Source organism: Mytilus californianus, unplaced genomic scaffold, assembly GCF_021869535.1.
Source record: "Mytilus californianus isolate M0D057914Y unplaced genomic scaffold, xbMytCali1.0.p SCAF_10, whole genome shotgun sequence".
NCBI classification, from domain to species: Eukaryota; Metazoa; Mollusca; class Bivalvia; order Mytilida; family Mytilidae; genus Mytilus; species Mytilus californianus.
This window is the reverse complement of record NW_026262582.1, coordinates 7,556,055-7,577,322: the sequence shown is the minus strand read 5'-3', so window position 1 is coordinate 7,577,322 and position 21,268 is coordinate 7,556,055. Positions and strand designations below refer to the sequence as shown.

General features: G+C 30.7%; 1 protein-coding gene and 2 long non-coding RNA genes across 3 annotated transcripts; all 3 read right to left on the bottom strand.

Moving 5' to 3' along the window:
• Positions 1–749: 749 nt before the first annotated feature.
• On the bottom strand, positions 750–9,348 carry LOC127717544 (uncharacterized). The gene is made up of 13 exons (XM_052223229.1): positions 9,304–9,348; positions 8,752–8,832; positions 8,009–8,153; positions 7,346–7,485; positions 6,220–6,306; positions 5,613–5,713; positions 5,329–5,503; positions 4,535–4,631; positions 4,090–4,200; positions 3,254–3,423; positions 2,637–2,738; positions 2,203–2,429; positions 750–1,756 (listed from the first exon to the last, which is right to left on the bottom strand). The coding sequence occupies exons 4-13, from the start codon at positions 7,471–7,473 to the stop codon at positions 1,095–1,097; spliced, it is 1,860 nt and encodes a 619-aa protein (XP_052079189.1). The 5' UTR covers positions 7,474–7,485; positions 8,009–8,153; positions 8,752–8,832; positions 9,304–9,348; the 3' UTR covers positions 750–1,094.
• An 8-nt stretch (positions 9,349–9,356) lies between these two features.
• Positions 9,357–12,543, bottom strand: LOC127717545 (uncharacterized). Its single transcript, XR_007989229.1, has 4 exons — positions 12,430–12,543; positions 11,038–11,163; positions 9,839–9,920; positions 9,357–9,417 (listed from the first exon to the last, which is right to left on the bottom strand). It is a non-coding gene; the product is annotated as an uncharacterized LOC127717545 (long non-coding RNA).
• Positions 12,544–15,151: 2,608 nt separating this feature from the next.
• LOC127719036 (uncharacterized) lies at positions 15,152–20,045 on the bottom strand. Its single transcript, XR_007990125.1, has 3 exons — positions 19,814–20,045; positions 15,439–15,498; positions 15,152–15,194 (listed from the first exon to the last, which is right to left on the bottom strand). It is a non-coding gene; the product is annotated as an uncharacterized LOC127719036 (long non-coding RNA).
• Between the last annotated feature and the right edge of the window lie 1,223 nt (positions 20,046–21,268).

The window sequence follows — 21,268 nt, the reverse complement described above, 5'->3', positions numbered from 1 at the left end:
GGGATTATGTCAAAGAAACAACAACCCGACCAAAACGTAAAAAACAACTCAAGGTTTCACATTTCTCTGTGTACTAAATAATAAACTTTTCAAAGCAAAATGACATGGAATCAATCATTTTAAAATTAATAGCATCGTTAGAATACTAACTATAAAATCATATACAATCTACTTCTTACTGGTCATAAACTTGAAACAATCCACACTACATGTTTATCAGAAAGCTAGGTAGAACAATTGACTTATAATTATTGATGTACAAATTACTATTTAATTTGGCCTTACAATTCGACTTGGTCCTTTGTTTTATTATTGATATGTATAACATTGCTATTCTCATTTATTTTCCAACGGTTTAACATGCTCTATTTTGTTGTAGCTAGGAAACATTTGAAATTATTGAATACAATCTTTGTTAGTAATGACATAAATTAAGCATTATAGTATTAACATATTAAAACATTTAAAAAAAAATATTTAAGTCAATAAAATAAAATGCATTCTTGTAAATTAAGTCTTTTATTTGCTTAGATTAAGTGATTCTTATTAAAACTAGAATAATTAAGATGGTGTCATTATATAAAATTGTGTAGGTAAAGAAATGTCCTATTATAATAAAATTGCTGTCTTAACTTATATTTGCAGAGAAATTGTTGGCCATGTTATAGCCGAACTAAATAAAACTAATGTAAACAAGGCAATGCATGGGAAAGTTTTTGAGGCCTTTTGGAAGACAATACAGACAATGCTGCCAGGTAATGATTTATTAGACACATGACACGTATTATCTTAACTTAAAACATATTTGATCATTTGCTTAAAAAATATAACCTACTTGAGACAACAAACAGACCTAGTCCAATGTAATAATTAGCCAAGTTATCTGCTTGACAAAATCATCATTAGGAATAGGTATTTGTTATATTAAATTATATCCATTTGTTCACATCAGTATCTTTGCAAAACATTTCAAGAGCAAACTGTATATGTCCTACTTTTAAAGCATTTAAGCACCTATGTAACATATACAATTTTTGAACGAATATCTAGAAAAGGCAGTTTTTCAAAATCAGTATAATATTTCATTATTTTTTTCATTGAAATGGTTTACGAATGGATCCTTTCTTTCTGTGCGTAGATTTGAAACTTCCATCATCATTAACTTTACGCCCCCGTTTTTTCAGAACACACTTTCGGCTTACTGAATAGTCATGATCAGTGTTTGGACTTTTGGATTTTCTGCTTGGAAACAGCGGTTGCTGCTTTCGCTTTCTTGTTGTTTTGGAAAAGTTGGTTGTCTTACAAATATGTAATGCCGTTGTGAGTGCTTGACAAATAGCTTTCTTTTTTTTCACGTCAATTGTCTGGAAATTTTTATTGTTTACATATAAATTGATTTCCTCAATTTTTCTTTTAATAGCCTGGTCGGTTGTTTCTTTGTCTTCAATTAATTGTTGTTTTGTTTCATCAATTGAGGTAGACTCTATGTCAGGTGATGGAACTACCAGTTTTGCTACCATCACACAAACACAATGTTTACCATGGCTATTGGCAAAACATGTACATTTGAAAGAGGTCAAATTAACAACTGATACATTTCCCAATCTTGACAAAACCTCTACCTGGTTGTTATCTCTGTCATAAAAATATTGTTCTGCATTAAATACATCCATTGCTTCTGATCTGCGCTCTACAGTAAGGTCGATGTTCCTTTTAGAAGCAATCAATTCAGCTAAATGAACATGCTTACACATTCCTGAAAAATAGTAGAGAATGGAACATAAATAACTTGTACCTTTATGGTTCACTTTCAATTGTACAAACTTTAAACAAAACCACTAATGAACGTTGAGTAAAGATTTACTTAAATTGGATCGCATTGTTTTAGAAAATTTGATGAGGAAAATGATTATTTGCACTTGTATAACCTGATGACGGTTGATAATGCCTTGTTGGAAGACAAAAACAATCAAAACCGAGGAGACTCATAAAACCATAAGACATTTACAACAACAGTAAAAAACAATAATAAACAACACGAATTCCACTGAATACCTGAAGTGAAATTAGGTGCTTTAGAAGGATAAGCATTTCCGGGAACCATATACGGTACCCGAAATTAATAATCTTGATTTCAACAATTCATACTTGATGGTGTACTTTTAAACATTGTTGGACTGACTTAAGATGCTAAAAAAATACCTCTTGTTGTTGCTGCTGGACAATTGCACACTTCATTGACAATGTCCACATTATAAATCGTCCCAAATGCTGTCTGTGATGGAACAGTGCATTCTGTGGATGAAGTCCATTGCACAGTTTGGTCGAGTCCTGCCTTGAGCATATTCTCTGCTGTCAATTTACTTTTGTCTCCCCTTTGTCCTCCCATATTTTTCAGGCGACCAATCTTTACGAGTTCATCCAGATAGCTAAAATTACGATGTTTTTTTTAATTTATTTTTGGTAATGAAAACATAATTCAAAGATCTAATAATAAATTATTTCTTAAAAAATTGAATTCACAGTATTTAATATTCAATGTATTTGCATCTTAAATTAAAATGATCTTTCTAATTTCAGACGATTCAAGTGAACGATAAGAAGAACAGGATTGTGACAAATTTAAACTTACTTACTCATAAAACATAGTTACATTTCCATGGAGAAGGAGTAGTAAGTCCTCTACTCTGCTATTGGCATACCCACCAAGGAAATGGTATTTCATGCCCAGGAAAAACCTGAAAATGACAAAATGTTAAGGACTTTGAATTTATGATTTATATTTGAATGTACAAATAGAAAGTACATAAAATATTAATGTGTTAACATTTGAATGTTATAAGTAGCATTATATTTTTTTGTTTTAATATCCTCATACACATCAGGTTTTGCTAGACTACATTTTTTCATTTTGTCTGCTTTTATGTAATTATCGACTTGCATTGACAATTATGATATTTGTATTAAATTTGCATAACCCTATCATGAAAGAACGGCAAAAATCCTCTCCATATAGTTAAAAATTGTAAAGTTTATATCATGCTATGTCTTTGGTTACCCATGAAGAAGTAGGATTTAGACAAAGTGTAATACTTTTTATAAATCAGGTCATAAAAACAGAGACAGTTCAGAAAATTTATCCCCAAAATAAAATATACTTAGTTACTATTATCAAACAGATGATAATTAGATGATGCTTAAAATTTCGATCTTGTAAAATATAAGGTGTATAGTAATAAAATGTATTAATAACCTTTCAACTAAGTTATTTGTATCTTGATCTTCATGAAAAAAATGTCTTCCATAGTTGGCCCATCGACATCCCCACTTGTCAGTACACCAGTTGTCTAACAAGTAGTCTGCTATTTGTTTGGAAGGCATCTTCTCTTGCAACATTTTAACTTTTTGAGAAAAGTCTTCTTTCTGATGAAAAATTATATTGACACATTTCTTTTGAGTATAAAATCAGATTTTATAGATTAAACACGCGTGTACTCATAAGCATTGTATATTTATAGGTAAGATCTTTAAATCGCATTAAGCAACTATTTGTACTTTCTAAATTATTTTACTGCTTTAATTCAATAGAGATTCATTTCTATATGTTTCAGTGGTTTTTTTTTCATCTTTTATCAACCAAAATTCATTGATTGTATTTTTTATTATTATTATTATTGCGTTTTAATTGACTCTATTTGAAAAATCTTGTTGATATGATTTTGATATTAAAACAATTACAATGTTGGAAAAGGAGAAAAAGATCCCACTGAGGTTTCATTTCTACAGGGATTTTTCTTATAATATAAACATAGCAATAACCAATCGTGTTTCATTGTGAGGCAACACACTCGTGATTAATTTTTTAACAATGTTTCACATCCTCTGCATATAAAACTGTTATTATCAGAAGCAGGTCAAGTTATACTATGTAAATTAACATTCACCTAGTACATATTAAATATTCGAATACATTATTTGAATTTGTCAGGACCAACTCAAAATTATTGACCAATTTAAAAATTATTATATTTCACTGTGGTATCATAGGTTCATTATATTTTATTTGTCTTAACTATCACGTTTGATTACCTTGGTACATATTTTCATAGTTCTAATATAGTCAATACCTTTTTTTCTGGTATGTGCGTGCATGGGTCCTGATACACCAGATTCTTTTTTATTCAAAAATCTGTACACAGCCTGTAAATCAAATCATTTATATTTAGTTCATGTCTTAAAGATTCTTGATAATAATAATTAAACATTGTCTTGAATATATCATGACTAATTATTTTTCAACAAGATAATATTTGATCTATGAAAGTATTAATGCGAAAGAGTCTATTTATTAATTCAAAACTGACCTCAAGCTTATAAACACAAAAAAAAGATATAAAATGTTAAATCCAATGCAATTAATACTTATTGATCCAAAAGAGTGAAACTTCACAGAATAACTCTCATTTAATAACTGATTTTTTTCCCATAAAGAATAAGGTAAAATGTATGATACATATATTGAATAATATAATACCTGTAAAACATGAAACCAGCAAAGTAAAACAGAGCTGTTTGGGAATACTTCATTAATTGCGCTGATTTCTTTGGTATCTCTGTCTACCATAAAAGATCTAGTAAACAAAATGTAACACTGCAGTATCAACAATCTATATCTTTATCTCATATTGGTTTTATTCTATAATACTATTTGTTAATTTGTAAATAATTATGTAAATTCTTTTTTTTTTTATATCAATTAGATTTTTAATTTGTGATTAAAAAGTTTGGAAACAAGCCTAAAAAAGCTTTAATTATTATGTTATGTATAAACCTGACTATGCTTTAATCTTAAATGCTTTGGTTTTAAAGCCTTGCTATAGATCACACTCAAAAGATTTTAAGGAAATTGATGTTTTTGTAAGTGTCATTAGTCCATTAGAAAAATATTATTATGCAAAAATTATTTATCTAATATTCTTTGCCAAAATTCAACTGAAATTATTGTGGACCTTAATTGTATTAATTTTGATATGCATGAAAAAATGTTTCTTTAGATGAATCTTTCATAGCATTGTCTATTTGTCATTTCAAATAACTATCACTGCACGAATATGTGAATAATGTCATAGTTTAACCTGTAATTGTTACAGCCAAATTAATTAAAACATATAATTGAATGGTATTTATTTATCTTTTATATCCATATCAGATTTGATGTTGACTCCGAATAATGTTACTAATTGTAAACAAATAATAAGACGAAAATGAAAAGTGTTAATAAGCAATGATATTGAATTCGAAATATTGTCAACTTTGATACCCACAAACCTTGGACGGAAATCAAATCCATGATTTTCAGCCGTAGTCTTCAGAGATCTCAGAAATATTTTGACAACTTCACCAGTATCATCTGACGAGATACAGTACGAAAGAGGAGTGCCTCGGCCTTGCTGTTCATCTCTTGCAACAAGAGCATAGAATGAATAACCATAGGCAGTTAATCCTTAAAACAAACAAAAAACATGTTGTAAGTTTATTGTCACACAGTTCAATTCTTTTAAACGTATCAATATTTTAAATTGAAATTTCCATGATTATATACAAGTATATACCTTTATATGTAGCATCTAAAAACACCACATTTTCTGCTAGTTTCACCATTCTTTTTCTTTGTGCTTCATTCTGGTAAATAATTACTAATGGCTGTACTCCCCTACAATGTAAATGTTACATATTTAATGACCAAAAGTATGAGTATGAATTATATATTTTATGTTGAAATCATGTCCATTTAATGGAAAAGAAGACGACAAACTAGCTACATTGTACTCATATTAAATAACCTCTATTAAAACTGAAAAAGACAAAAATGTAAAATATATTGACAAAATATATGACTTGTGAACAAGTGTAGCACTAAAAACACTCAAAAGGATAAAAACCAAAAATACAAATCATCTATTATGAGAAGTCAGATATACGTTCAGTCTACAGAAAACTCATCTGTACAGCTCTCATTGAAACATTTTACAGACAAAATCATATACGAAATTGGACAGACGAGTACTTTAAAAACTATTTGAACATAAGGCAATCCAGTCATGTCTGAAGAACAAAACAGGGTATCAATCAGTAATTTCAGAATTACTCTTTATCAGCATTATGCTTATATCAGTTATTAAAATTTACAAAAGTACATTATTATATAAGAATAATTACTCTTTCAATTCTTGGTAGAAAATTATCTCTTCCTTCAGTATTTGTGTGCATAGCTCGTGTACAGCTACAGCATCATTCTGGTGAATTCTAAAACAAATGAGGAAATATCATAGATCAATACCAGTACTGACATATACAAAATCAATGTCAACAGTACATCTGTATAATTTGACCAGAAAACACCAAAGTTAATTTACTGTGTAAAGTGCATGTTTACAATCAGATTGGTAAAAAGATTAAAATGGTGAATAAAGTAATGATTTTAACAGACGAACCATTGGGTTTGCAAACAGTGCATCAGTTTAAAGAACCACAAACCAAACGCTGTATCTATAAATGTGATGGAGGTAACCAACGTCATTTCCAGTGTAAGGTACTAAATACCAAATGCTCTTTAAATTTCACTTTACTAAAGTATGTAGATGTAACAAGACGGAACCAAGGATATACTTTGTGTAAAGCTATCATTTTTTTTTAAATTGTCCAAATGTGACCAAAGTTGCGGTGAACAGTGGTAACCAAAGTCAATATATGTGTACGGTTTCAAAAGGGATATAGATTATATACATATCTAAAATAGACATAGGAAACACAAGTATGATTAAGGTAGCCCTAGTCAATACCTGTGTATCATTATATATATGTTTCAGGTGACCAAAGTTAACAAAATGGTGAAAAGTGATTATCAAATTCTACAAACATTTAAGGGTACAAGTGGCGACCCAGGTCCATATATGTGTTCATTAACCAGAGGTTACCAAAGTCTGTATATGTTAAGTGTTATCAGAGGTAGCAAAGTCTTTGTCAATATTAAGATTTGGTTCAAGTTATCAGAGGTAACTGAAGTCCGGATAATGTGTTATTTTTCGATGACTGGATACGTAGAGACAAATATAAAAAAGAAGATGTGGTTCGATGACTGGATACGTAGAGACAAATATAAAAAAGAAGATATGGTATGATTACCAATGAGACAACTATCCACAAAAGACCAAAAATGACACAAACATTAACAAATATAGGTCACCATACGGCCTTCAACAATGAGCCTGTTTCTTTGGATTTTTTAGAAGAACAAAGTAGTAAGTACATATTTTAAGTAAATCTTTTGAATATGTTTTGATACCTTTTATCCATTTTGTAACGTTGACATATATTCTTAATGTCAACTGGTGTCAGATAGTATCTTCTATCGTGCACATCAAAATGCCCTTGATCTCTAGCCCATTTCCATGCTTTGCACAATATTTCCATGGGTTTTTTCCCCTTTTGATAATGAAATAAAATTAAATTCGTGTCAATTACAATTAATTTCAAATTTAGTTAAAATCTTTTTGAGCTTAAGGATTTTTTCAAATCAACACAAAATATGTCGTTGTATCAATATATGTCATTGTAAAAATATATGTCTTCTAGAATATTTTATCATCAATGCTATTCAGCTTTAAACTGGTTTTTTCATTAAAATATTTCATACAAGCGTCCGATATTTATGTAAATGCATTAAATGACTCTCTGGCAAGCCAATTTTATCCTAATCATTTTATTTTTGATTTATTTCAACCTATTCATTCATTATAATCTTTGCAAATTATGAAAAAATGCGCCGGAAGACAAACACAGACATCGAAAAGAACAGAATGGTTGAGAAAATATTAAACTCCAATAATGTCAGCATACACAATTTTTATTATCATTGTGTTTATAAGAGTGCCAGCAACTTATAATTGAAAAATAAGTCAATTCGTTATGAGCAATAAATTATATATAATACCGACGACATGAATACCTGATCAAGTAAAGCATCTATATAAAGCAGTAAGCTGTGATCTGGGCGTGATTGGTGTTTTTCCTCTTTTATCTGTAAACTGTGTCCATTGTGTTTTAGTTGTTGCCGAATTATTACTGCTTTTTTACTCAAATGGGTCAAAAATCTGTGTAAGAAGATATTAACATGCCCTTTAATGATTTTTTTTTTACATGTACAACGTCACTGGTTAGTACTGTTTTGTCAAACGTATCATTATTATATTTATTACAACAGCTTGTAAGCAATATTTAAGATCTATCGGACTTGAAGAAAAGGATTATTTTTACTAAAAATATGTGTAAGGCTACTTCGAATAACTGCTATGGTTGTTGTGTTCTCCTTGTAAATTGATAACTTATCATCAAAATGATATATACCAAATTCTATATAATTTGATACAGGGATTCGCTATATAATAATTTCAACCATGACAGGGTGTATTGACCCGCTCATCACATGAAATGTCAGGTAAACTAGCCAGAAACTCATGAATGGTGTATGCCCGGTGAATACCTGTTTAAATGTGTTTGGTTTAGTAATATGATAAATGCATTTAATTCCCACTCTCAAGACACGGACAAAAGGTTGCTTAACTACAACAAGGATGTTAGGATCAATAAATAATGATGTTCAAACGCTTAAAAGTTATAAATTAATTTATAGTTTTGCATCATAAAAGAAAAGTAAAAGAGATAAATGAATATTACATTAACATAACATACTGGAATGACACATATGCCTGACAATTATTTGCCCTGGTATTCAAAGGACCTGTTTTTTTTTTTCCTCTTGGTTTATTACATCTAAAATAAACATGATAAAATTTAAACAAATATGCATCTTAACTTTATAGATAACCAAAGAGAAAAATGTTGTGCAATATTTCAGAAAATTCATAGTTCAATACGTTTAAAAGCTTTCGGAACTATCTGTTATTAAAGGCCATACTATAATTACTGTATAAACTATAACACAAAACGTATATTATTGAAAAAAAGCAAGAGAATAACATACAACTAGAAGTCAAGATTATACAACTCATCTCTTTCAAAACTATACCAATATTATTTTCAGTCACAAATGTATCTTTTAACTCAGCATTGTCTTGCAAATTTGATATGCAAGATATGTAAATAGATTCTTTAAGAATGTTTACGATTGTTACTAAAGTTGTTCTCTTTTTCTATTTATTGTTTATTTGGAGAAAAACAAGAGTGGATTTATTTCAAGATAAAATTCCTTTATAGATTATCGACTTAGATGATTAAAGTTACCTTTCACACCTGTATTGCAATGTGGTTTTATTTGCTTTCCTGTGAATAAAATACCCTGTGATTGTTATATCCATTAAATGCTTGGTTATGACGTCTTCGTTGTCCACTTCATTTCTGTTGAATGATAAGCAAAAATTGAAGCCAAAGTCACAAATGCTAGCTGATAAAACACAACAATATGTTTCAGTGTAATAGTGTGACCAAAAATTCATCCATATATTCAGAAACATTGGAAAGAGTTACACCATAGTATAATAGACTTAAATTGTCCCCCAAAAAATAGAGTTCTTAAAAATGATCCCTTTGTTAATACAGTGATTTTTATATTTTGTAAGACTATTTGAAGTTCAGTAAAATTATTCTGAATAACAAACAGAGTTATTTTTCAATAATCTGAAGGTATATGTTTTGCTGTGATAGATATTTATTTTCTTTTAATTCTATTGAAACCATTAGGTCATAGGAAGAAGGTAGCATATAGAAATTAGTTGATTTCAAAACTATATATTTTCGATTAAAATAACATTTCCCATACCTTAAACGTCTAACAATGCAATCAGTACCATTTTTCCGTTTTTTGATGAAGGTGGATCTCACAAACTCTACGAATGGCATATCTAGGGTAAGAAAAGCATATGTATTGCTATGTAGTAACACTAGTTTACTTGTTATAAATTTAAAAACAAATGATGACATCGATGAAAAATACCAACATACGACCTCTGCACAATAAAATTAACGGTACCAATTTTCTTGCACCAGATGCGCATTTCGACAATACATGTCTCTTCAGTGATGCTCGTTGCCAAATTATTTGAAATCCAAAGCTTATATAAAAGATGAAGAGCTATAATCCAAAAGGTCCAAAAAGTATAGCCAAATCCGTGAAAGAAATCAGAGCTTTGCATGAGGGAGATACATTCCTTAATTTATAATAATTTCTAATATTTTGTAACAGCAAATTTTAATAACACAAAAAAATAGTTGCATATAATATATTTGAACGTTTCAACAGGCGCAAACCTGCACATTACACGTAAAACAGCAGTAAAACATTAAAAGAAAAGACGCACTATAAAAGCAAATAATGGAAAATGGCTTAACTCTGACAAAACAATTAACGAGTTACAAAAAATACAATTATAAACATAAGTATACTTCGCGACACAGTATTAATACAATAATAAAACGCATTTGCAGTATAACATAGACGTTACAGTTAATAATAAAAAAGGAGGACACATGATACAACTATTGCGACAAAATGACGTTAGATAAACCACTTTAAATTTCGCATGTAAAGTCAAATTTAAGTATAATAATTTTGTCGTTGGAAGTACGGAGAAATGGAAATAAAATGTGTTTTAAATGCATTGTTGACTTTCGAAAAGCCTTCGATAAAGTCATGCTCATTGGTAGTATCTATAAACTGCAACTTTATAATACAACTAATTATTTTTTATAGAATATTGACGTCTATGTATACTAATGGTAGGTTATGTATAAAAGTGGATGATAAAATGACTTTTACTTTTTATAATAAAATTGAGAATAAAAATGGGGAATGTGTCAAAGAGACAACAACCCGACCGTAGAAAAATACAACAGCAGAAGGTCACCAACAGGTCTTCAATGTAGCGAGAAATTCCCGCTAATTATAAGTTATTCAAATCATTTTAAAATCACTGATGATAAGTATGGCTAGTGAACATTTCCGAAGGAACAATATTGTACCTTCAACATCATGTGTCATGTTATAGTTGCTGAGTTCTTCGTTGCACACATCAACAGGAATAAAAAGGTTATCATCATTTGTTGCATGCTTATCATTCGTGTGGTGATCAAGTTTGCCACTGTCACCTAAAATTTGTTGTATAAACGTTACAATTAACAAAAAAACGTAATAATTTATAATTAATACTAGTTTATCTGTTAAAATAAAGCTTTTTTGCATCTGAATGTATTTGCCAATTAGAAAAACTTTGCCTCTAATGCTGATTGATATCAATGCAGTAATTATGCAATCAAATTATGTAAAGTAAACTTATATAAATATCACATTTACAATACTTCCTTTAATATTTTTCTTTTTCAAAAACAGTCTACAGTGAAAAAACGTAAAACGATTTAAGGTAGATCATTACTGAATTTTTTTCTCAGACATAATTTTCTTATACATAGCCACAATTTAGTAGAAAATCAAAAGAAAAAGGGTGAAAATAAATCTCGTTTTCTTGCGAAAAATGGAAATTTCATTATCATTCCTTTAAAGAAAATTCACCAAATAAGTTATCTTCCGTTAATTAGCTCAGTTGACAAATTGAATCAAACAAAGACTGATAGCCGGTTTTTACAATAACACTTATTTTTTCAATGATATAATGCACTTATTTACATTTATCAAACAAGAGTTTTAAAAATGAAAAGCATTTATGTCTCAAAATTTGCAGTTTTAAATAAAGAACTTTGTCGCTTGTGTGCTGCTATTTTACAATTCAAGATAGCGATATACAGATATATAGTGATGATCTACCTAATTCAAAGATATAAGGCTTAAAAATGTGTTCCGTCTACGTAAGACTCATTAGGGTCGCTCCTATCGAAAATGTGAAAATGCCTAATGAAGAACAAAGTTAAAGTAAACTTATTTCATTTCGTTTTGCTAAAAACAATTTGATAAAATATTAAATATATAAATATGGACATTTTACTGATTCTATGGTATTTATCCCTTTTTCAGCACAATATTGATCAACATTTTACCAAACGTGGGTCATTTGATCGAAGTCCTTCCTTAGTCGAAATATAATAATGACGACAAATATTTTGCTTTCCTCTGAATTTTATATAATGACGTCATTGGAATAGGTGATCATGCCCGATGAAGTCAGACAAGAAGAGCATGACTTTTTGTAAATAATCTAAACAAATTATCAAATTTTATTGGAATCATTAGATTAACAGATTCCACAACTATATCTCGTGTTATAAGATATTTCCCAACTATCAACCGTAGACATTATTTTTTTAACATAGATTTACATATGCGTTACTTTAAACTATAACTGTAAAGGTATCTCTTTATGAGAGATAATCATAAATTATATAATTTCTATTATCAGTTACCTTTTGGCTGGAGTGACTGGTAGTGGTTTTCGAAAATGTGCCCAAGAAGAATAGGATTACCGGAAAAACCATCACAACCAGTTACCCAAAGGACACTATCCTCATTATTGGTACTGGGAGCTCTGGTGACAATAACTATGTCTCTCTGTAGCATTCTGGACATTCCAATGACCACAACATGGTCTGCGTACTCTCCATTCTGTAACATCCTGTCACAGTAGTCCGGAAAATTGTCTTCAACGAAGTTTTCTAATAACACAATGCCTTGACTGCCCTATTGATTGAAAGAAAGCTACTTACATAAGTCTTTATTAACTACTGTACATTGAAATTGATTAATACAAAACAAATACTTTTATTACTACATTTTATCAAAAATCATCATGATCATAACATACATTTTTTATTTATTTTATTGTTTTTTGTCAATACCTATTATTTAGCATTGTACTATATTAACTGTAAATGATTTATTTAAACATCTGCAGAAAAAAGCATTCTGGTTGATATGAAAGTCTTAACTGATGCTTATTCTTTTATCAGTTTGTAAATCTTTAAATATTAAATTGCATTAATCACAGGTATTACGGGCAGTTACGTCAATTCCAAATTAATATTCTGTCGGAAGTATTTTTGATGGTATTTGTGTGTTAATAGCTTCTTAACTGATTTAAATCATATATTTAAGTTGTGCTGATGCGCCACTAACGTTGCCAACGGTTTTGATTTGTCCCCTGAAAACATGTCCAACTAATTCTTTATGTTTCTGTCCATGGAGGAGTTTGATAATTAGTGAATGTATTTAACAAGTAAATTAGTTTACCTCAAAACTAGGATGTGTTGATATGTAGTTTACAACATTTGTTCTTAATTGTTCGGGAGCAATAACGTCTGCGCCAATTCTATCTAGCTGGCATGTGATTGCTTCAAAAAAACAATTCCCATTCCCTGGTGTTTGACCTCTGTATTCTAAGCCATGGGATGAACAGTTCCTCTTAAGTCTCTCAACTATTAATGTTTGTTCCTCGTTTGAAGCTATGGATTGCTTTATAGCAATTTGTAGTTCATCAGGTGTTTGGAATGATTTCCCTTAATATTAGAATATAAGGTTAACATTTCTTCACTTCAAATTTACAGCTAAATGACATTGTTTATACATACTTATGTGTATTCAATTGTAATAAAAACGTATCATTGAAAATATTACTTGTTTATTCAGGGATCATTTGACAGATTTGTTAAGAGTGATATGATTCTGGGTAAACTCTGAATTTTACAATAAAATATGAATTATGATTCTTTCATTTCTTTGTGAGGTTGTTGACATTCACCTCTTTAGGATTATAAATTAACTTTTTCAGACCTTCTGCTCTGAAATATTTGTATCACAAAAGTCTGACATTTTTGGCTATTCATAAATTTATTCAAAAACAATATTTGACTTTGTTATTCATGATTATTGAAAGCAATGATAATATGCTGGTGGTTGACTGGTTTTGTGTAAATTATTTTGTTTTGAATTAAACAAATAAAATGAAGATACAGAACCAAAAACATTCTAAAATTTGAATGATGGCAGCAACTAGATGCATGTAATTGGTATTGACATTTTGTTTTAGAAAATGTGTGTGTAGGTGTGTATGTGTGTTGGTGTGTGTATGTGTGTTGGTGTGTTGGTGTGTATGTGGGTGTGCTGGTATGTGTGTGTGGGGAGGTAAAAATTTGATATGAATCCTTTCTTTTTACTAATAAAGGGCATCATAAGAAAATTGAAATAAAACACTGATCAGTATTAAGTGAACTGCCAAAGTGTGTTATGTACACTAGTTTTGAGATAATAAACAAATGATAAAGTAAGGAATAAACCGCAAACCAATTCCGTGGAATGATGTTTGTCTTGTTCCCGATTTTGTGTTTATTGTCGTGGCTTTGTCAATTTGTTTATGACAAGTGGATTTGATTAAGTGCCTTTTGAATTTTCTGTTTTTCAGTTTCCAATTTGCGTGCCAACAGATATATTCAACTACAAAAGTCTACAGTATTAACATAAAAATAACACTACTGTGTTATAAATGTATATCTATAATATAATACAGATAAAGAAATAAATCACCTGATGCTAAGCATATCTTTTCTTTCATCTCATTTGCTTTTTCTGTTAAGGTTTGTGCGTGGCGAAGAATATACTGTTTTGAATGTGTATCACATGCTAAAATGGTAGGGAAATATAATATTTGTGCGTGTAATTTCCTAGAATAAATCATATTTTTTCAATTTGCATATGTACACAAAAAAACAAAAACAGTAACAATTTTCGATTTGTTGGAATAAGATACTAATTTTGAAACACTTTTAAAAAAAATATATACGCAGTCGCTGAGCCATTACAAATTGGCCAAGGATAATTGATCGTAGCTGAATGAAGTTTTAAAAAATGAAGAGCATATTATCCATGCCATCGGTCGTTGTAAAATATTTAGCATAAAAGGTCAATCCGTGGTAAAATCAGTATAAATTCAAGCCTAAATGAATTATTTCTCAATTGTATGATCTAAACAGCGTAATCTATACAATACTGTATGAAAAATATCACGACATTTGTGGCGGTTTGGGCATAAATGAGAAAACACAATTCATACCCAATTCTCTGGCTTTTTTCTCCAAAGAGGTTGCCTCAATATATATGGCTTCAATCTGTTTTTTAACTTCTTCCTTTTTTTCATGTCGCAATTCATGGAGGTCTTCCAAATTAAAGTTTTCCAAACCTGTAAGATATGGAAATGGCGGAATAAATAACGATGTTTCAAATATACACCGCGATAATGTATCATAATTTGACATTCCTTAACTATAATTTTGGAATTTGTGCAGTTTTTCTAGTTTTTGAAGTATTTGATTTGTACTATCAACCCTACGTTTCGAATTCTGATTTTAGGAATTGAATATTGGTCTTAATATGACCTCTACTATGATTAATGAAATAATTATGTTTGAAACTGTAACCATTACCTTCAAAATCGCCTGTTACACCTGTCATATTTCCTCTATTTAATTCACGAACAAAAAACCCTGTAATGAGAATGTGAAATATATCATATTTATTTTTAAAATGTCAACAAAATCTTTTTTTTATTAATTGTATATAACCGGAGAAACCATGAGACCCCTTAAAAGTCATATAATTATATATAGGATGAACAGATTTAACCAAAATGAATTGCAGTTCAGGGTAATAAGAGGTTGCCTAAGACATTATTTGCGTCAGATTACCAAAAGTAAATAAATTATAGGATGGGTATCCAGAGATATCCATAATCATTATCTGTTTATGATGAGCAATATTCATATTCAATATAAATGTTGCGGGAAGTGTTAACCAAATTTAACATCTGGATAGTGTGAAACGAGATAATCGATGCCAATAAAGATTCATTAATTATGAATTGTGACCAGAACCTAAAGTTAATACCTGTGTATGGTGACCAAAGGTAACCACATTCCAAATCTGTAAAGGGTGACCAGAGGTAATTTAAGTAAATATATGTATACGATGACCGGAGGTAATCTCATTCAATAATATGAAAGGGTTAACCACATTCAATATCTTTTAAATTTGCCCAACGATATTCATCTTATGAACTGTCACCATAGTTAACATAAGCCAATTTATTGTAGGGTGACCAAAAGTAACCATTTTCAATATCTGTGTAGGATGACCAGAGGTAACCATAGCCAATATCTGTGTGGGTGATCAGAGGTAACCATATGCAATATCTTTGTAAGGTGACCAGAGGTTACCTTAGTCAATATCTGTGTAAGGTGTCCAGAGGTAACCTTATTCAATATCTGTGTAGGGTGACCAGAGGTAACCATATTCACAATTTTGGTAGGGTGACCAGAGGTCACCCTATTTAATATCTTTGTAAGTTGACCAGAAGTAACCATATTCAATATTTTTGTACGGTGACCAGAGGTAATCACATTTAACATCTTTGTAGTGTGACCAGAGATTACCAAATTAAACATCTAAGTAGGGTTAATAAAGGTACCTAAATTCAATATTTATGCATGGTGTCTAAAGATAAATAAATGTATATCTGTGTATGGTGACCCGAGGTAACCACATTAAAAAAAAAACAATTGCTATATATATTTGTTGACAACGGCTACATAATTTAATATATGTGTACATCGACCAGAAGTGGCTATATTAATTATAAAAGTAGCGCAAAAAGTGTGCACCGAGATAACCATTGCTAACCAAATTCATTATTTATGAATTGTAACCATAGGTAACATAAGCCAAATTTTTGTAGATTGACCAAAGGTAACCATAGCCAATATCTGTGTGGGTGACCAGAGGTGACCATGTTCAAATTATGCGTAGATTGACCAGAGGTAACCATACTTAATATATGTGTAGGGTGACCAGAGGTAACCACATTCAAACTCTTTTTATATGACCAAAGATAACCATATGCAATATCTTTGTAAGGTGACCAGAGGTAACCATATTCAAAATTTTAGTAGGGTGACCAGAGGTAACCATATTCAAAATTTTGGTTGGTTGACCAGAGGTTACTATATTCAATATCTTTGTAGGGTGACCAGAGGTAACCATATTCAATATTTTGGAGGGTGACCAGAGGTAACCACATTCAACATCTTAGTAGTGTGACCAGAGATTACCAAAATAAACATCTTAGTAGGTTTAATAAAAGTACCTACATTCAATATTTATGCATGGTGTCTAAAGATAAATAATTTTATATATGTGTATGGTGACCCGAGGTAACTACATTAAGAAAAGGCAATTGCTATATATTTTTGTTGACAATGGCAACATAATTTCATATATGTGTACATCGACCAGAAGTTGCTATATTAATAATAAAAGTAGCGTAAAAAGTGTGAACCGGGATAACCGATGCTAACCAAATACATTATTTATCAATTGTAACCATAGGTAACATAAGCCAATTTATTGTAGGTTGACCAGAGGTTACCATTTTCAATATCTGTGTAGAGTAACAAGAGCTAACCATACTCAATATATTTGTAGGGTGACCAGAAGTAACCACAATCAATATCTTTTTAGATGACAAAAAAAACCATATCCAATATCTTTGTTAGGTGACCAGAGGTAACCATATTCAAAGTTTTGGTAAGGTGACCAGAGGTTACCATGTTCAAAATATGTGTAGGGTGACCAGAGGTAACCATAGTCAATATATGTGTAGGGAGACCAGAGGTTACCACATATAATATCTTTTTAGGTGACCAAAGATAACCATATGCAATATCTTTGTAAAATGACCAGAGTTAACCTTATTCAATATCTGTGTAGGGTGACCAGAGGTAACCATATTCAAAGTTTTGGTTGGGTGACCAAAGGTAACCTTATTCAATATATGTGTAGGGTGACCAGAGGTAACCATATTCAAAGTTTTGGTTGGGTGACCAGAGGTAACCTTATTCAATATCTGTGTAGGGTGACCAGAGGTTACCATATTCAATATCTTTGGAGGGTGACCAGAGGTCTGGCAACATAATTCAATGTATGTGTACAGCGACCAGAAGTTGCTATATTAATTATAAAAGTAGCGCAAAAGTGTGAACCGGGATAACAGATGCTAACCAAATACATTATTTATGAATTGTAACCATAGGTAATATAAGCCAATTTATTGTAGGTTGACCAGAGGTAACCATTTTCAATATCTGTAATTGTTTACCAGAGGTTACCTTTTTCAATATTTGTGTACGTTGATCAGAGGTTACCACGTTCAATTTATGACCGAAGTTTACAAAATTAAATATTTAAGTAGGCTAACTATAGGTAACCAAATTAAATATTTATGCACGGTGACTAGAGGTAATCAAGTTTTCTATCTGTGTAAGATAAGAGGTAACCACATTCAAAATATGTGAAGGGTGACCAGAGGTAACCCAATTCAGTATTTGTGTAGGGTAACTTGAGGTATTTAAAGTTCATATATGTATAGGGTGACCAGAGGTCACCAAATTCAATATTTTAGTAATTTATGTATGATTAATCATATTAAAACTCTTGCACAGTCATCAGTACATTTTCATTATTACCGGACTTAAGAAAGAACTCACACGATGGGAGCGTTCAAGACATGATTAAGAAGATTCCTGTTGTTCCTTACTTTTTTAATGTTGTTGTAAATTTCTTTTGGTATATCTGTTTACTCCTTGGTTTTGATTGTATTTGTCTTAGTAGGGTGACCAGAGATTACCAAAATCAAGACATATTTAGGGTAACAAGAGGTAGTTAAAGCCAGTATATAGGTTTTGAAACCGAACATAACTCAATTAAAAGTATTTGAAAGATGTCCAGATATAACCGTGATCATTATCTGTGTAGGATGGCAAGTTTATAACTAATTCAAACATCTGTGTTGGGTGACCAGAGGTTTCCATATTCAGTATATGTGAAGGGTGACCAGAGGTAACCATATGCAATATCTTTGTAAGATGACTAGAGGTAATTTTATTCAATATATGTGTAGGGTGACCAGAAAGAACCATATTCAAAATTTTGGTAGGGTGACCAGAGGTCACCATATTCAATATCTTTGTAGGGTGCCCAGAGGTAACCATATTCAACATCATTGTAGAGTGATTAGGGTTAACCATATACAACATCTTGGTAGGGTGTCCATATATTACCAAATTAAACATCTAAGTAGGGTTATTAAAGTTAAATAAATTCAATAGTTATGCACAGTGTCTAAAGATAAAAAATAGAATATATGTGTAGGGTGACCAGAGGTCACCACAATTAATTATGTAAAAGGTGACAAGGTGCAACAAAATTCAATATCTGTGAAGGCTTGCCGGGTTGACAAGAGGTAACCAAATTCAATATCTTATAATGTTTATTGCAATTCAATACATGTGTTGGGTGACCAGAGGTCACCACAATTAATTATGTAAAAGGTGACAAGATGTATAGAAATTCAATATCTGTTTAAGGGCCATTCAATATCTATATCTGTGTCAATTAATTAGAAGAACCACTGTAAATTTATCTGCAAAGGAAGTAAGGTTAATAAAGTTACTATGCATTTTGTATCAAATGACCAGTGTAACTGTATGCACTATTATTTTCTGTATAGGGTGACCAGAGGTAACCAATGGCAGTTTAAAGGTACCCGAGTTCGAGGCATACCATCTTTTTAGTTATATTTCATGAGAGTGCAATATAGGCCATTAGGTTATTTTTTTTTTCTGAAAAATAAGCCATATCACTCGTTAATAGAGTTACAGATGAATCTTCTATGCATTTTCAATTGTTTGTTTTGAGTGAATCATTATGATTATTGATTATTTGTGTATTATTTTTTACTTTTTGTACCTCTCTCAACAGTATCCTTTGAAATATGGTGATTCCAGAACTTTGCATTAAGCTCATATCCGTATTGTATAACAGCAATTATAAACTGAGTATGCTGCACTGAGTATCCCCTTAGTAACGTACTTTCACTTTAAACCGGAAATCATGTACTATTTTTTGTCGCGTATAGACTCAATTTTAACCGTTTCTGTTCAGGTGACCAGTGGGCACCGTTCAGCGTAACTATTATCCTTGTGCACGTTTATCACATACAACGTCGTGCATTTCTGGAAATTTGTTCGAAAACGACAACACAGTGCGGAAAACCGCAAGTGATTTAAGACTTTTCACAAAATGGCTGAGGAGCAAATTTCAAACTAAGAACATGATAATTGTTGTGACAAGATAAATAAAATGCTTGTAATATCAATAAAAACAATTTAAGTTAAGAAATTTGTATTTGGTTGTCTGTAAATTATTATCTAAAAATTCATGGAAAGACAAAATTTTAATTAATAGTTCTTGTCTGTATTTCTTCTGTTGGAGTATATGATAAAAAGATAGGCTCTTGGGCTGATATCATGACCTAGGGCCGATAAAGGGTCTGATATGAAAAATGCCATGTAATAATCTATACTTACTGATCTCATCCAGTACGACGTATAACTAATCTCGTGTGGTACAGCGTATTACTGATCTAATCCAGTACGACGTATAACTAATCTCGTGTGGTACAGCGTATTACTGATCTAATCCAGAACGACGTATAACTAATCTCGTGTGGTACAGCGTATTACTGATCTAATCCAGAACGACGTATAACTAATCTCGTGTGGTACAGCGTATTACTGATCTAATCCAGTACGACGTATAACCAGAGACATATAATATATATGTCATACATCAAAGCAACATGGAAGACACTATTTAAAAAGTATTTTATAACCTTATTTCCACGAGACAATCATTTGTAGTGTTTTTTTGTCGTTAACTTTAATCATTTGTAGTGTTTTTTGTCATCATTTGTAGTGTTTTTTGTCGTTAACTTTAATCATTTGTAGTGGTTTTTGTCGTTAACTTTAATCATTTGTAGTGTTTTTTGTCGTTAACTTTAATCATTTGTAGTGGTTTTTGTCGTTAACTTTAATCATTTGTAGTGTTTTTTTTCGTTAACTTTAATCATTTGTAGTGGTTTTTGTCGTTAACTTTAATCATTTGTAGTGGTTTTTGTCGTTAACTTTAATCATTTGTAGTGTTTTTTGTCGTTAACTTTAATCATTTGTAGTGTTTTTTGTCGTTAACTTTAATCATTTGTAGTGTTTTTTGTCGTTAACTTTAATCATTTGTAGTGGTTTTTGTCGTTAACTTTAATCATTTGTAGTGGTTTTTGTCTTTTTATTCCGGGGTAAAGAGATGGCAGTTTAAAAGTAAGATTGTTTATGTGTATAGATACAAATCCTTGGTGTAAATAAAATC

What these genes read in the sequence shown, in the direction of transcription:
- LOC127717544 (XM_052223229.1), bottom strand. Translation starts at nt 7,473, where the DNA reads ATGGAAATATTGTGCAAAGCATGGAAATGGGCTAGAGATCAAGGGCAT. An exon ending in GGATTTGATTTCCGTCCAAG is followed by an intron (nt 4,632 to 5,328) that starts GTTTGTGGGTAT and finishes TTTGTTTACTAG; the next exon opens with ATCTTTTATGGTAGACAGAG. An exon ending in TCCAGCAGCAACAACAAGAG is followed by an intron (nt 1,757 to 2,202) that starts GTATTTTTTTAG and finishes ACTATTTTTCAG; the next exon opens with GAATGTGTAAGCATGTTCAT.